General features: G+C 41.9%; 1 protein-coding gene across 4 annotated transcripts in view; it reads right to left on the bottom strand.

Annotated features, from left to right (window-relative positions):
* The window catches only part of SH3KBP1 (SH3 domain containing kinase binding protein 1), a 317,304-nt gene that overhangs the window by 94,840 nt on the left and 208,157 nt on the right, over nt 1-14,307 (bottom strand). For all 4 annotated transcript variants that reach the window (XM_045856034.1, XM_045856037.1, XM_045856036.1 and 1 more), the window contains one exon: nt 4,360-4,435. In XM_045856034.1, coding sequence (XP_045711990.1) covers nt 4,360-4,435 — 76 coding nt within the window. The remainder of the gene's footprint in view (nt 1-4,359; nt 4,436-14,307) is intronic.

Here is a 14,307-nt window from a genome sequence, read left to right as displayed (position 1 = left end):
TCATAGGGGACAACACAATGAAGCAAGTCAATGAGCAAAGTGATTAGAAAGGTGGAATGGTGTCCAGCAATGGAGCGAGGGGAGGCTAGGCAGGAAGGCTTAGCCTCTCCCCACAGTCATTTACTCGGAAGCCTGATCTACCTTTGTACAAATCGTGTCAAGGATTATCTTTTTCCCAACCCACCTGCTCACTGGCCTTCTGAATCTCTAAGACTGAACTGTTTGTTCAGAAACATTCTAAATAGTCCTTTCTCTGAGCTATTTTGTTTTAGCCCACAGAGGCCACAGATCTGCATCACTTGTAGTAAGGTAGAGAGAAACTCCAGATGTGGTGAGCTGGAAGAACCTCAGGGCACTCCACTTATGAATATTCAGACAGTTTCCCTCTTGTTATGAAAATTATGGCAATCTGTTCCCCAGCATGTGTTTCAGATGAATTTCAATATCATAAAGGCTTTACAGGGGCGGGGGAGATGATGTTGGCTGTTCAAATAAATCCCGATCAGCTGAGTTTCACTTTCGCTCAGAAAATACCAATTGACATGAACATTTTTTGAATCACTAACTCTTAATCCTGATGGGAGTCTGTATTTTAGCATGCCAAGGAGAGAGCCGTGGAGGAGGGAGCTTCTCTCCTCTGTAGCACTGGGCAATTTTCGACATAGGTTTGTCTTCCATCTGGAAGGAAGAAGGACGCACTGCTCCTAAGCTCAGGCCACTTCTAGTCATTGGTCAGCACTCTGTGTCCTTCACCTGAACATAAGTGTTACATCAATATTGGAAGCAACAAAATGTTCCAAAGGGAGACAGGCTTTTTAGTGGACTAGTATGCCTCGTGGAAATCAGGGAAGAATAATTACCCCAGAATTTGCTCTTTAAATGAAGGCCAGAGTGAGTATGAGGGGTGAGATTAAACAGCAGAAATTCTTGCTCGGGGACCATGAAAAATGTCGGCCAGCAAACATCCCTCAAGGCTTCGCTGACTGTGATAATTTTCCTTCCTGACCTACTATCCTCTTACATGAACAATTACAGCTATGCCCAATGACACCATCTTACGTTCCTACCAAATTGTTCACATCTTCCTTTTATCTCTCCTACCCGGCTGCTCAAGTCTTTGAATGCAGAAACCTTTCACTTTGAATTGCAAAATGTTTGGGATTAAATCAGAGGCTGAAGGTGCTGGGAGAAACCTCAGTGGTTCGCTCTAGAACAACCGTCTGACTTCACAAACAATAGAGGCAATGAAATAAAATTATGTGTCCAAGGTTACACAGCTAAGAACAGAGTTGGTCCTAGAATCCGCGCTTTCTGACTCTTGGCCAAAGCACACCACCCAGCCTCTGTAAAACCACTCTTCATTAACAACCCATCCCCCCACCATGATGCTTCCAGAGAGTCAGGTGGGTGGACATAGGAGATATTTGGAGGACTGAAGAAGGCATGGGCTAGAGCCACCATCCTCCCACAGGCTTAAAGGAGCAGAGCATTTGAAACTGTCTTACTATTCAGGCCCAGGAAGACCATCTTAGATTCCAGAATAACTCTCAACCTGCATCATCCAATTGGTGGCCACCAGACAGATGTGACTATTGAACACTTGAAATGTAGGTACTCCGAGTGGAAGTGTGTCATACATGTAAAATACACACTGAATAAGAAGACTCATATGAAGAAAGGATGAAACTATCTCATGGAATAACTTTATATGTTGCATGTTGAAGTGATAACATTTGGGATATTGAGTTAAATAAATTATGTTTAAAGTAAGATTATCTGTTTCTTTTTCCTCTTTTAAAATGCGGCTACTGAAAAATGTCAAATCACAGATGTGGCTCACATACCATTTCTATTGGCCAGCATTGCTCCAAAACACAGCTAACCCCCACCGCACCTAATCCTTCCAAAAAGCTTTGGTCTCCTGCCTACAGACATTACAGAGGGTGAGAAGAAAGCATCAAAGACGTGCTGTTATCCTGGGGTCAGTTTTTGAGACCTGAGGTTTAATCACTTAAGCATGCATGCCCTGCAGACTGCCTCGTTTTGTGCCGCATTTTACGGGTAACATTCAGGTCTCCTCTTGCTCGGCCTCCCGCCAAAATGATCTATAAGTCACCCGAAGTCCTATTTACTCTGGACAGAGTGGAACAATCTACAGGGAAGTCCTCTTTCACATCTATTAAAACTCGTTTCCCTTATTGAAAAAAATTCTCTGCGTCTTGGATTATTATTTGTGAAAACACAAGTCAGGTTGACAAAGGCCACTGGTCGCGACATGTCATAAGACAGCCTGTCCCAGGGACCACACTCCAATTACCTTTGAGGTTTGCTGCATTTTCCCCTTGTCCTTCTCCTGCCTCCTACCCACTCCAGCCATCCAAACAACTTTCCTATAACCTTGATCACCTATAAACTTGTTAATAGTCATAGCAACAAAATGAGCAATTGAATGGAAGGAAAGATGGACTACAATCCAACAACAGCAATGTTTCTGGAATGGTGTAACTGTGAATTCTTGAAAAAACTGTTTCAGGACTCTTAAAGAATCTCAAACATTTTAGCGCCTGAAGGGAGGTCTCCCATGATAAGCCTATAACCTGCATGAATAATGCAGGGCCAGTTTCTCCTCAGGAACTACTTGTAAGCTCAAAACAGTGGTTCTTGAAGTGTGGGCCCTACACCAGGAAGCAGTAGCACCTGGGAACTTGTTAGAAAAGCAAATTTTCAGGCCCCGCCCCAGATCTTCTGACTTACAAATTCTGAAGGCGAGACCCAGCGACATGGCAGGGAGATCTCCAAGTGATTGTGCCATTTAACACTTAACACTTGAGAACCTCTGGGTGACATTATACTATTATCCAGAGTCCAATTGTGCCATTAACAGATGGAAGGCATGTAGGTTCATATGAACCTTCAACATTAAGGCAGGGCATCTAGCATCTGCATCTATATCATCCATGAATTTATTTACCTAAACTGCCATTTTTGGGTTAGCAAGTCCCAGAAATTCATTTTCTTGTGCCTAAGGCAGTATCCTTTGTTTGCTCTCAAAACTACCTGTTTTGCACTACAAAAGGAGTTCCTGGTATATTGTTCTGCAATTCAAAGAACAAATCTTTTTTATTGCTCTTACATTAATCATAGTTATATATGTATATCGTCTCTCAATCTTTGGCTTTCCAAACTAGATTAGTAGTCTGTCCACATTATCCTCCTAAGAAAATGTAAAGCTGAAAAGAAAAAAAGAAATCCCCAGAAGGAATTTAAGTTCTTGTTTCTGGGAAAAGACACAGTAGAGCACATTCCGAATGCCCCCGTTACAGGAGGAATGACTAAAGGAAATGGACAGTTGCCTGATTTAAAAACTACAGACACAGGATGCCCAGGTACATTTGAATTTTAGATAAACAACAAATATTGCATGGAATGTACTTATAACTCCAAAGCTATTCATTGTTTATCTAAAATTCAAATGTAACCACGCATCCTGTATTTTATCTGGCAACTCTAGGATTGGGAATACTGACCTTTTGGGAAGGTCTTGAACAGACAACTGTCCTCAAATATGGAAAAGGACTGTTATGAGGAAAATGGGCCAATATCAATATAGACCCAGAATTAGAACCCAAAGGGAAAAATTATAGGAAGAGTATATCTGGCTCAGTAGAAGAAAGGCATTTGGCCCTAGCTGGTAATAGCTCAGTAAATTGAGCATGGGCCTGCAAACCAAAGGGTCACTGGTTCAATTCCCAGTCAGAGCACATGCCTGGGTTGCAGGCCAGCTCCCCAGTAAGGGGCGTGTGACCAACAACCACACACTGATGTTTCTCTCCCTCTCTCTCTCCTTCTCTTGCCCTCTCTCTAAAAATAAATAAATAAAATATTTTTTTTTAAAAGAAAGGTATTTGTATACAGGCAGCGTCAAGCAGACATGTGCTGCGGGTACTGTCAGGAAGACAAGGTTTGGGAGGTTTGGCTGAGTGGTTACACTAAAAAATTAGGCCTCTCTGACTCGGAAGGTCTGTTGTGAACCCTTACATTGCTTAAGTTGCCGTTCTCTGGAATCTGTCTGCAAAGTGCTCTGATAGATATGGATGAGCCCTGGCTCTATACATGGGTGAGAACCACAAAGCAGGACAGAACCAGATTTCATAAAGGCGACATCCCACACCCAGAGTTCTGACTCTAACTGTGCTCATCTTACTGGTGGAACCCAATGAAACGCATCTGTGCGCATTTTCCTTCTTATGTATTGAAAAGAGCCATTAAGATTATATGAGGATTGTATCAAAAGCATTTCCATTATTTAAAAACCCTTAGCTGCTTTCAGACGTAAAATGGATAAATAAATGAACTCACTCTTTGTCCTGCTGTCCATTTCTGTTTTTGACGAGTCTGCAGTTGCTATAGCTGGAGGTAACTTCTTTCCAATAGTCTGAGAAAGAAAAAGATGATTCTATTTATCAAGATGATTCTCTCCATTAAGCAAAGGAATAAAGTCAAGATCATAAGGACAACATGCTCACAACTGGTTCTGAAAAACACCCATTTAAGGTTTGCACTGTTCTATATATTGCCTGCTGTTCAATTGTTCTGAACCTCAGGGACAAACAAGCAGGAAAAACAGATACAAAGGGCTTATCCTTGTAGATATTTGATACTGTTTGTTCCCATTCTTCCTTGATGTTCTTCCAAGGTTGATTGTTTCTAGCAGAGCAAAATAACTACATACCCCTCATTTTATGAGAAGCTGACTAAATCTATGGAGGAACAGCACCTCACCCAGAGGAAGTGCTCACAAGTATCTACGGAGCAGAAGAAGAAGAATGGTAGAAAGAGGGAATGAATGAAGAGAGAAAGAAAAATGGGATTAAGGGATGGAGGGCCAGAAGGACAGACAGACAGATGGGTAGGTGGAAGGACATGCAGAAGCCAGAGTGTCCAGGGCAACTGTGCCTTACTGCACGTCCCGTTCTACACCCCCCCCCAAATGGCTATGGACACCAGGGCACCAGCAGTCAAAACCAAGGCACTGGGCGAAACAACCTCCCCAACAATGAAGGGTTTCCCCGATGAGAATTCTGGCCACTGGGAAAACCAAACATATCTGCCCACTGGACACATGGAGAGCAATGAACTGCATCATTCAAAAACTGGCACAGTGGAATGTTTCCTCAAATAAAACTGATTCACCACAGTTTTTAATTTGAAAAATGTCTTCATGCTTCAAATGCTGAAACTAACATTAAATGTGAATAAATCACAGAAAGAGGATAAGGTAAATGAAATCCTCAGCCCCTCATGAATTTTTAAAAACATTTGTGACAGAAAGCCTTTACATTTTACTTGGTGACATTTTTATTTAGTGCTGCAGGGCTTTCTATATTAGATAAAAAAATGAAACTCAAAATATTATGCCGCCCCTCAACTGATGTCGAGTACTCAAACTAATAACATTGTGTGATTTCAAGGAAATATCAAGGAAGAAAAGAACTTGATATTATTCAGCCATAAGGTCAAATTTGATGAAAGACTGTTCTTAGAATTATCTTGAAAACTCAGGAATTGATAGTAAAAACAGATGCTCTCACAGTGTCATTCATATTCCATTCACACTTCAAACAGCATCCTCATCAATCTCTTTGTTTTTTCCCCTTTGGGGACCAAGATAAAGCACCACAATTGTTAAAACATTAGTGAGAAAAAAAGAAAAACAATTAATACTTCAGTTATTACTGACAGGGGAGAGAGGAAATCAGGAAAACACAATAGCGAACACTATATCCAAACCTAACTTTCCAGCAAAAGCAAAAGAGAGACAGCCAAAGGTTTGGGCTTTAAACCAAATGCCCTCCTTTAGAGAAGCCTTCGCAGGTTGTGCATTCCTGTAACTTCCCCTAATTTGTAACAAAATGAAGTGCTGCCAGTCATCTCTAATGTCCTGGTTTAACAGTGTGTCCAAGCTGGCAGACATCAAATCAAGAAAGGCCACCAGTTAAATTCACTTACTTCTGTACAGAAAGGCAGGGGAAAACAAAACGTGCTCTGCTCCTTTTTCTCACTATTTCAGAAGATACAGCACACTGGCCTCTGTGTGGATCCCAGCAACAGGAGTGATGCGGAAGCTGATACTGCATTTATTGTCTTCCAAGGGTGCTGGACCTTAATTCCATCCTTCCTCACGGGCCATGGCTGACTAGAGTAAGGCAGACCCTTCCCTTCTCAGCCTGGTCTTCCAGGCATCCGAGAGATGTAAACTGTTCAGATATTTGTCTCTTCTCTAGGACCCAGACCCAGAGAAGTGTGGTTCCCAAACCAGCAACACCAGCATCTCCTGGGAACTTGTTAGTAAAGCAAATTCCCAGGCCCCGCCCCAAGCTTTCTCAATCAGAAACTCTGGGGATGGTACCCTGCAGTCTCTATCTGAACACACCCTCCAGGGTTTCAGATGCACATGCAAGTTTGAGATGTAGGAGGGATTCCAGTAGTGCTCACAATATACCTTGTCTTGGATTAACAACTCTGGTGTCTATTCACAGACCTAGATAAGTTCTAAAACATCTTTTTGATACTTCTTTCTCTCTCTCTTTCTACCTTCTTTATTTGTAACTGGCATAAGAACTTGTCATTTCTACTAACTGAGTCAGTTCAGGAAAAAATGGAGTTTAGCAAAATAGGCAATATGACAATATCACTGAGGAAAAAAAAGAAAAGAAGTGGGAAGTATAGGTGGCCATGAGACCCTTCACCAAAGGTATTGAAAGGATGAATGGATGGGTGGATGGACAGACAGAAAGATGATTTTGAATCTAAAATGTAAGAGCACACATCTGGCCTGTCTGGCTGAGACTACCTCAAAGACCAAGCAGGCAGATCCCTGTGACTGTACTCACCTTCAGGGAAAGCCACACCCTGCTGTCCCTTCAGGGTGTTTTCCTTTATTGGCCTTCATTGTAGAAGACTGTCGCACACTAAAGGACATTGAGCAACCACTGCTCCTGTCCACTAACAGTCTGTAGTGCTCTTATGTCATTGTGTCCACCCCAACGCCCCACACATTTCCAAACACCCCATTCAAAAACCTCTCTCCTCTGCTCTTCTGCTAAATACAAGAACAAGGATGGGGGTGGTGAAGTGCTGCTTTCCCAGCAGCCTTTTAGCTGCCACTACCTCTGAAAACATCTTTGGTCAATTGAAATGAAAAGGACCGGACCCCAACTTTTAAAGGGCATGCATGATGAAAGCCATGCCTAGCTCCAGTACACACAGACGTCACGTTATCATGGAAGGTCAGCTAAGATGCAGACCAAAGTGAACAGAAAAAATGGAGAATCACATCCACACATCCCTCATCCCTCTTGCAGTCGGTGAAGGAGAATGTGAAGCTTGTAGTGGCCGTGGAAGATTTACATGTGACCTCCTCGGGAGAGTTCCAAGTTCTTGCCTTCCTGGGTGCTCTAAGGAAGATGGCTCATCCAGGACAAGCACTGGCCCTGTCATTAAGGGCTGTGTTGACACTGCTCTTTCACAGCTCTTTCACCTCCTAAGACATCTGCCAACAGCTCCATTGTGCCGTATGCCGACTGAAGGAACAGACTCAGGCTGCGCTCCATAGCTCAGCCCAATGTTTCCTCTTCTCTTCTGTGCTGTGGCTGAAGACCTCCTAGTACCCACATCCCCGTTACTCTGGTCTGCCTGTCCCGCAACTCAGAAGCCACTGTTTGGTCTGGGAGTGGAAGTACACAGACATGGCTGTAGGCAGCTGAAAGCTCTACAAATAGGCCATTGCTATCAATCTACTTCAGCACACAGTGATCAGCAGGCTGCTGTCAACTTGTGTCTCTCTGAACATATCCTAATCGCCATTTAAAATCTGATTTTAGAAAATAAATAATTCAAAAAATTAATCCCTTTGAATATTTAATATCATTAGTCACTCTCATGTTAGCTCACTGGACAAAAGTACTCCATAACATTTGGGGGGTTTGTGTATAGTAGCAGCATCATAGACACTCCTAGCTCTACAAGATCTGATAATACAGCACCAGAATAGATAACCCCCATGTGGTTTCAGTTAGCCATGTGATTTCAGTTAGTGGAGTAATTTTTTTTTCTTTCTTGTGCCAAAATGAAGAAGCTAATGCTCGTAGCAAATACGACCAATGGATTCGTGTCCACTGAAATCCAGTTCCCTAACATGTCTGTTTCTCTTTGTGACTGCTGCAGCTTGAGACCAGGAGCCTGCTCATATCCAGTGTACAACCACTCCTCTGACTTTATTCTAATTCAGATGCAAACTCCTTTGAATGTAAAAAGTTTTTAAATTATAGGACAATGTTAAGGAGGAGGAAGTTTAAGTCCTATCTCTGAAAAGTCTCCACCCCAAGAATACTACATGCAACTCTCGAATCCCAAAGGCTACTGGGTTTGATGTGTAGGGAGGAGGGAGAGAGCTCCCTGCACTGGTGGGTCCCCCTGCTGGCAGTCCAGGCTTTCAGATGGCTATTCCAGAAGAATGTGATCTTCTGAGAAACTATACGTAGACATTACTCAAGTGCTCACACAAAGCCACACACAAGAGATGACTTTTCAAACTGCTGGGAAAATACGAGATGAAGGATGGCTTTTTGAAGGAGTTCCTTTTACCAGACTAGGACCTGACCGAACTCCTTCCCTTTCCATTCAGTTCAGATTTATTGAGTGCCTGTTCCATGTGAAGCAGGGAAGCAGACAAAAAGGCAAGAGGATGCTGAACATCACTGCAAACACTAACACAGCAATCCATCAGCTTCTCTAGAATGGTGTGTTGAGGGCTGCTCAACCATTTCACATGGTTATCCCAAATCCTGGTCATATACAGGATACAGAGGGATACAGGCTATAGGAGACAGTGATGGGAAAAGGGACAAAACAGTGTTTATATATGACCACATCCTCAACTGTTCAGCTTTCATTACCTAACCGTATTTTAGAAAGATACACAAACTGCTATTAAAACTCACTGTAAACTTCTAATATTTATGTTTACATGCTCCTTTCATGAACACCTTTGATGGATGGAATTATGAGAAATTTCTCGGTGCTCAGAAGGGAGCCATAGGAGCAGATCAGAAGCTTCACAAGCCAGCTCCTGTAAGAGCCAGTGAGAACAAGCACAAAGGAGCACCCTTACAATAGAGCGCCTGTGAGCTCTAATGGAAGACTGTTCTGCTCCCTGGGAAATTTACACAGCAGCTATCAACTCACTTGCCTTTGGCTGGCCCAGCTTAAACTATCTGATAACAATACAAGATGCACCAGAATAAAATACCACTCAAAATTCTAAAAATTAAATCCATGTTCCAGTAAAAGAAAAAATATATTTATAGTTCCAGTCTAGGGACAGAGGTTACCTTTGAGATACCTTATATACCACTATGTCAAGTCTGACATCTCCAACAGGTTATGCTGTAAAGCATAACCTGAGTATAAGAAAAAAAATTTTAAGTCACCTTGTGATTATGAAGTTCTGCTTAAGACTTTCAGTTATTCATGTAATACTTATTTCCCTGGTTGTCTTGGAAAGTTAGTGGTAATTCGAGTTACACTAAGCCTTTTTGCCCATAGTCAAAGACCTCATCAGATTCACAGCCACTTTAGAAGCATGTGTTAACTGTATTACACTTATAAAGTTTAACTGCTGTCCCCCCTTTTCTTCAGAAATAGTGCCCTCCTTGAGAGCAGGACCTAGGTGGCAATTATTTGCTTATCTCCACAAAGTCAAGGGTCAGTAAGTGTTTGGCGAATGCAGCAGGGAGTTCAGGGATCCTATCCACTCATCCTTTGCCCTAGCATTAACATACTACACAGGTAACATAACAGGTAAACGAGAGCTGTCTTCCTTGGCATGCCAGACCCAGAGGCCCTCTTGGAGTCCCACTGTTTGCTACTGGCATGGATCAGCTCTTTCCAGCCTGGCCTCTGGTGACAACACATCATCTGAAATGTCTTTGTGGACCTCTGTTGCTCCTGATTTACTCCTTTGTTCCCACGTGCACACCCCAGACCTCCTATTAATTACCGGTCACGATAAAGAAGGATCCAATCTCAGCTATGCTTCTGGTGGCCATCTCTTTGCCTTTGACTGCCAAATACTTATCATAGCCTGCTCTCTCACACTCTCTCAAGTCCCTATCTGTTATGATCATAGACCCTCATTTGGAGGGTTCCTTATCATCTAGGTATATGTATACACACACACACACACACACACACACACACACACACACACACACACACGCCATTCTATTGTTCTAAAATCATTTTCCAAACTGTGTTCCCAAGATATTCCACCAACCAACCAACCACAAAATCACTTATTCCTACAAGCTGGTAAATTTGGAAAACATAGAATACTTGGTCTAATCCTTGCATAATAGCATATTAAAGGCTCTGAAAAGTCCTAAAGTTACTGTTTAACTTTATCCTTAACATTATCTCAGTGTTCTCCAAACTCATCTGACCACAATTCCTACTTGTCATGAACACAACACGAGAATGAGGAGTCCCTGGACTCATTGGGTGAGCATCACCACCTCCATTTCCTAAATTCCCCTGGCTCATCCTCTCTGTCTGCTAGACTCATGACTTGGAACTCACCCTCGATTACCCTCTTACTGCAACTTCCCGTGTTGAACCTACCACCAAGGCCCTGCTTTCAGATTCGTCCCTTCCTCTTTGACCTCAGCCTAGAGCCTTGTTACTATCACAGGGACTATTTCAATAGTTTTGTAGACAAAGATCTTATTCTCTGATTCAAGCTGCTTTATTTGCTCTCCCATAAGACTCAACTTTTAATCAGTCTCTACCATCACCCCTTACTGTATCTACCTCAAAGCACTCGGAACATACACAGTGGTCTCTCTTATCTGCAGGGGATACATTCTAAGGCCCCCTGAAACCACACATAGTACTCAACCCTACAAACACTATATTTTCTCCTATACATACATAGCTATGATAAAGTTTAATCTATAAATTAGGGACACTAGGAATTAACAATAACTAAAAATAAAATAAAACAATTATGTCAATATACTATAAGAAAAGTTATGTGAACGTGGTCTCTCTCAAAATACCTTATTGTACTGTACTCACCCTTCTTCCTGTGGTGACGTGAGAGGATACAATGCCTACGTGATGAGACAAAGTGAATTGAGTGACAGATATTTTTAGACCACGGCTGGCAGTGGGTAACTGAAACCACAGAGAAGGATGGACTGCTTCTTTATGGTTGTTCATGTAAATTCCCAAAGCCCTGAAGAAATGTAGGAATTAACTTCAAATGTACAATTGCTGCAACTTTTCATACCTCTGAGTGGCTTTTCTCCTGCTCTAAAGACTAATAATAGCGAGCTTTCTCTAAATACAAAACACCTAATCCCATCCTAGATGCTTCCATTAGGTCTTTCGGGTTTATTATTTCAATCTATCCAATAAAAACTTCAGTATCTGTCATGCTACTAAACAAGTGTATATGAAGTCTGTTTTATATTTGTACATTACGCCAACACTCGCAGACACATGTGTGCATTTGTGTGTACCACTAGAGAAATGTATCTGAGAATTTGAGCCGAATTCTATTTTTTTTATCATGTACTTGACCTTGTGCCAGAGTCTGATCAATTTGGTTCATTTGTTAGCATTTTGAATACCTCTTGAAACCAGGCCCTGAAAAATGGAAAGAACCATACAACACATTCAAAGGAAGAGTAGAATTTTCTCTTTGTCAAAGCAAAGTAACTTTCTTAAAGTTTATAAGGGCTTCCACTCTGAAATACAAATCCAAACCTGCTTCAGTGTTCAGTGAGGTGGAGAAGGTACATTCAGACAAGGTTACAGTCATAGAAGGCAGAGCTCTTCAAACGTCTGACAACATATGAAAATACTGTGTATATTTTACCCCCACTGTCCCTGAGAAAGAAGCCTGCCTGCTATTTTGTTGTAGGATCATCTTATTCACAGGATGAACAAGCCTAAGTAAACTTCCATTTTGTATACCGCTTTGGCAAAATACAATTTACCATTATGCTTTAAAGACTATTTTCTGCTGTTATGACAGAAAAAAGGAAATCTTAAACCTTCCTTCCACCAGAGCATTAGTTTTATCTTTTGATTAACAATGCCTTCTTTTTATGTGCATTTGGAGAATTTAAGGAGACTCTGGGTAAGACAGAGAAGGACGGAGTGGTAGGAGTAAACGTCATGGGGCCCTTTTGAGTTTTGTTCGTTTGGTGCTTTAACACAAGACTTGCTGTGCAAGTGTGAACCAAGTCCTAACTGTCCTATCAAGCAGTTATATGAATTCAATGAACATACAACGACCCTTTCCAGTTCTAAAATATTTGGGCTTATTCAATCACAACATAGTCCGGGCTATTCCCTTTACCTGGGATGGCACACTTCCCCCCAGTATATTTGAATCTAAACGCATCTTTTAAGGTTCAACTAAAGTCCAGCTGGCTAAAGGCAGCAGCTTTCAGTAAGGTTTTCTACTGACATGCAGCCCACACTGACTGTGACTTTTTTACATGTATGAGATACTTAAGGGCAAAGCCACATGTTACCAGTTTATCAGTTTTTCTGTATACCTCTACAGCGAAGGTCTCAGAGGCTCTCTCTCTTCCTCCCTCCCCTCCCTTCTTCCCTTCCCCTCTGTCTGTCCTTCCATTCAGCATTCTTTTCTGGAACTATCATAAGACATAGTTTCTGCTGGAGGCTGGGTATACAAAGATGAGATAGGCAGAGGCCTGGATCTTTAATGAGTTCAAAATGTAGTAGTACTCATAGACTCATTAACAGAGCAACACAGTGCAAAGGGGAAAATACTACAATCAAGGTGTATATAGAAGAGAAAAAAGGAGCCATTCATGATTCTGCATGGGAAACATGCCCCATAGCAATGATGAGGCTTCAGTTAAATTCTGAAGGATGGGCATAGGAATTGGCCAGGTAGAGAATGGTGGAAAGGGCATCAGAGCTGAACAAAAGTAGGAGCGAAGGAGCGAATGTGTGTAGGGAATGGGACTTTGCAGCACAGAATAGGGGTAGGGGATAGCAGTCTGGGGTGAAGGGCAGGAGATTTGCTTGGGCCAAGTGGCCAGTAAGGTAAGTTGGGGCTAATGTTACAGTTTGTGCTTTATCTCTAAAACAACTGGCTATGAGTACAGGTGTAGCATGATCAAATTCGTGACTTTAAGAGCAATGATCTGGTGGCACTGGGAGGAGAAAAGAAGAAAAGACATGCAAAAGTCAAGAAAAGAATTAGGAGGTTGACAAAAGAATCCAACCAAGGCAGTGAAACCAAGAATGTAAAAGAGAGGTTCAAAAAACAGACTGCCAACCGATCCATACTTCACAGTCGCTCCAGGGATAAATGGGTGATTGTGAATTGGTTTGAATACAGGTAGGGGGAAAAAAAAAGCCCAAACTCTGTACATTCTTGAGTGTACACATTTGCATTCTACATAGGTATTGAGTGCCAGTGATGTGCAAAGAGCAACATGAAGTTCAGACTCAGACCAGAGAGGCAAAAGAGCCAGATGCAGGGGCTCAGGGAAGCATTGTGGAGAATCAATCTTGATGTGTGAAGAATCACAGTGACTGTGTTTCTCAGTGCTCTGGTGCTGGCATGGTGACGTTCAGTGGAGAAAGAGTAGGCCTGTGATAGTTCAGAACAGTTAGCTTACTGTTAAAGCACCAATCAATCTACTATTTGAAAACAAAAATATTTTTTAAAAGCAGAGACACATAAGAAGCCCTTGACACATGAAAAAGCATCTTTCTAATCCGACAAATTTGAAGTAAATATTCCAGTCAAATATGTGTGGAAAAATGTCTTCACCTAGAGACAAAAAATGGGAAATTTCTTTCCCCAAAACAAATTTCCAGAGAAGCTTTTCTGTCCTTCAGAGTAAGAAAGGGAAATGAAATAGTTTCAACCAGAAAAGAGCTAATACTTGGAGCAATGTTTTATTGTTTTGTTTTCAAGTAAAACTGCTACTTAAAAGGCTAGGACATACAATAAAATATTATTCAGCTTTAAGAAAAGAAGGAAATTCTGACACATGATACCACATGGATGAACCTTGTTGATACAATGGTAAGTAAAATAAGCCAGTCACAAAAGGACAAGTACTGTGTGATCCCACTCATGGAGGTACCCAGAGTAGTCCGACTCATAGAGACAGAGAGTTGAATGGTGGTTGCTAGGGGCAGGGGGCATGAGGGGCTGTTGGGTACAGATTTGGTTTTGCAAGATTAAAGGAG

The sequence above is a fragment of the Phyllostomus hastatus genome, unplaced genomic scaffold (assembly GCF_019186645.2).
Source record: "Phyllostomus hastatus isolate PE091 unplaced genomic scaffold, TTU_PhHast_1.1 phas_scaffold_12, whole genome shotgun sequence".
NCBI lineage: Eukaryota > Metazoa > Chordata > Mammalia > Chiroptera > Phyllostomidae > Phyllostomus > Phyllostomus hastatus.
The sequence above is the reverse complement of the archived record's forward strand: the minus strand, read 5'-3'. Positions and strand labels throughout refer to the sequence as shown.